A 2,849-nucleotide genomic window follows, 5' to 3' on the forward strand; every position below is an offset into this window, starting at 1 on the left:
GTGTGTGTGTGTGTGCGTGTTATGTAGAACTTGTGTCAGCCACTGTCCGCTGGGATACTACGAGGACATAGTGTCTCGTCGCTGTGGACACTGTTATAAAGGTTGTGAGAGATGTGCTGCGCGATCAGCTGGCGATTGCCTCTCCTGTCGAAGAGGCTTTTACCTCAACATACTCAACTCCAGCTGCACTGATACCTGCCCCCCAGGGTACTTTGCTGATGAGAGTAAGTCAATACATTCACTGTAGACCCATGAATGTGTTGGGAGAGTGTGTGGTTATTGCTGGTATCATAGTTTAGATGTTTGGATATTACACACTTTTACTCCCCTCCCTAAAACGCTCTGAAACTGTCTCTCAAACTTATAATGTTTCTGTTCCATATTTATTCATTCAAATATACGATGTAAAAAGAAATGGCTGAAGATTAAAATGTAAACTACTAAAGTTATAATGTGGAAATATACAACTGTAAAACAAGCCCCAATCCACTCAAGTCACTCATCTACTCATACCTGTACAATACCCATGCTGTCTGATCAGCATCATTGATATGTCACACCTGTGAGGTGGATGGATTATCTCGGCAAAGGAGTGCTCACTAACACAGATTTTGACAGATTTGGGAACAATATTTGAGAGAAATAGGCCTTTTGTGTACATAGAGAAAGTATTAGATCTTTGAGTTCAGCTCATGATGAATGTGGTTTTCAAAACAAAAGTGTTGCGTTTATAATTTCGTTCAGTGTATATAAAAGGGGCCTAATGACGCAGTGGTGTTTCACATCAGCAAAAATATGGTGTTTTTTGTCATTTTCATTTAAGAAAAAAAATCTATTAAAAAAGTCCAGTGTGTAGGATTTAGTGGCGATGTAGTTGCGGGCAGGCAAAATGATCTGAGGCACACAGAGAAGCAGGGTTAGTGAATCAACAAGTTAACAAGAACAACGGAACTAGAACACACAATTCTAGAGGCCTGAAGCCCATACTACCACTGTTGGTGATTTAGCAATCTGGCGACAAAGAGAGCCGCAGCAGACTGCAGGGTTTATTAGTAGATGGGCTTCAGGTACAGCTTTGAGCAGGAGTGAAGAATCAGGACCCAGAGGATAGAGATCGATGCCACGTCCACCACACACACACACACACACACACACACACACACACACATTCATTGGCATTCATTTTTCAACCTTTATGTAGCAAAAAATATATATATAAACACTCCTGGAAACATGTTTTGAAGCAACTTCCAAGATTACTCATTCAAAAGCAACTTTAATCAGAGAACCACTTACTTAAACTGAAGGACTGGAGCACCCACTATAGAAACTTGGAATGGAGTTTTTGACTATTGGTCGCTATGGAGCAATGCTTTTTATTTGTGAATCCTTCTTACGCTATCCAACTGACTGACAGTGTTCGATGTTGTGTGAGTACCCCTATTGTGTACTGCCGCTTCCTGATGAGTCTAGGTACGCACCTCTGAATGCCCGCATGATTATTTTTTTTGGCCCACCAGAATTCTGGGAAAACCCGCCCTACTCTGCCTCTGATTGGCTGGTGTTTGTTGCCGTCGGTTAGGTTTAGACATGAGGAGTGACATAGTTAAGGTCAGAAAATGTTCATGGATAATCGACCCACGCAGGCACTGGCATCAGGCAATGATGTAAACAGTGCAAAATAATAAAAAATGTGGCTTTGCAAATGTCTTATGGGGAAGAAAATGCATACATATTAGAAATCAAGAAGACCTTATTTTGTTATTCCCACTTTACTGATGCTTGTGCATGCTGTCTGCGTCAGATCAGAGACAGTGTCTGAAGTGCCTTGAGCCTTGTATGAGATGCCTGAGGTATGCAGACAGATGCAGTGCCTGCAGAGAAGGGTACAGGTATGTAAGGACAGTTAGCCATCTATACTTGAACTTTGGTTTAAAACTACGTATTGTAATCTCGTTTTTTTTTTTTATAGTCTGGCGGGGATGACTTGTGTTCCTGAATGCACCAACGGAACCTTTTTCCATCTGGAAGAGATGACATGCAGCCCGTGCCATTCCTCTTGTAGGACTTGTACAGGTCAGTGTGTCTACCAGGTTTGTACAGTGGCAGCAGAAATAAAACTTCTTAGTCATAAGGTAAATGCTGATTTAGAAACCTGAGGTAAACAAGACCTGTGGCCTAACAGACAAATTTGAAGAGATTCAGGTATAGACAGACATGAATATAGTTGGGTTTTTCCAAGCTATGTGTTCCTAATAATGTGACCTGGAAGTTTTCATCTTGCATGACATTAAGCTCTATATGTCCCAGGGCCAGGTAAGGAGGAGTGTATCCAGTGTGCTGAGGACTACCTGCAGCAGGAGTGGAGGTGTGTGCAGACCTGCATTCCTGGCTACTACTCTGGAGAGGCAGCAGGAGTCCCTCATAAGATGTGTCACAGGTGTGTGATTGTCTTTGATGCTGTCCCCTCGGGTATCATTTTGCTCTTTAAAGCTGCAGTAGGTAACTTTTTATGAATATTCTTTTTTTTCATATTTGCTGAATCTTTCACTACTTTACTTTTTACTTCTGACAGTAGTACATGTGAATCAGGAAAAAAATCTGTTTAATCTGGCTCTTCCTTTAATCTGGTTCCTTATGGAATTTGCCAAAATACAGATGTTTGGGCTGGTGGCTTGAAACTTTGGGAACCAAAGCATCAGTGAGGACATTGTAACAAGACACAATCATCTATATTTCTGATTGGTTGTTATCATTCAGGCCCGGTGGATTCTTACAAATGCCATTATTAGTGGAACCAGATTTTTTTTCACAGATTATCTGGCTCATGTACTACTCTCAGGATATAG

The 2,849-nt window shown here is 41.4% G+C and overlaps 1 protein-coding gene across 1 annotated transcript in view; it reads left to right on the top strand.

Annotated features, from left to right (window-relative positions):
• pcsk6 (proprotein convertase subtilisin/kexin type 6) overlaps positions 1-2,849 on the top strand; it is a gene marked incomplete in the record, with an annotated part of 53,898 nt that overhangs the window by 48,523 nt on the left and 2,526 nt on the right. The window contains 4 exon segments of the mRNA XM_035682229.1: positions 28-224; positions 1,805-1,892; positions 1,973-2,076; positions 2,311-2,440. Of these exon segments, the coding sequence (XP_035538122.1) occupies positions 28-224; positions 1,805-1,892; positions 1,973-2,076; positions 2,311-2,440 (519 nt within the window).

The sequence above is a fragment of the Morone saxatilis genome, unplaced genomic scaffold (assembly GCF_004916995.1).
Source record: "Morone saxatilis isolate NCDOM2014 unplaced genomic scaffold, NCSU_SB_2.0 Contig11, whole genome shotgun sequence".
NCBI lineage: Eukaryota > Metazoa > Chordata > Actinopteri > Moronidae > Morone > Morone saxatilis.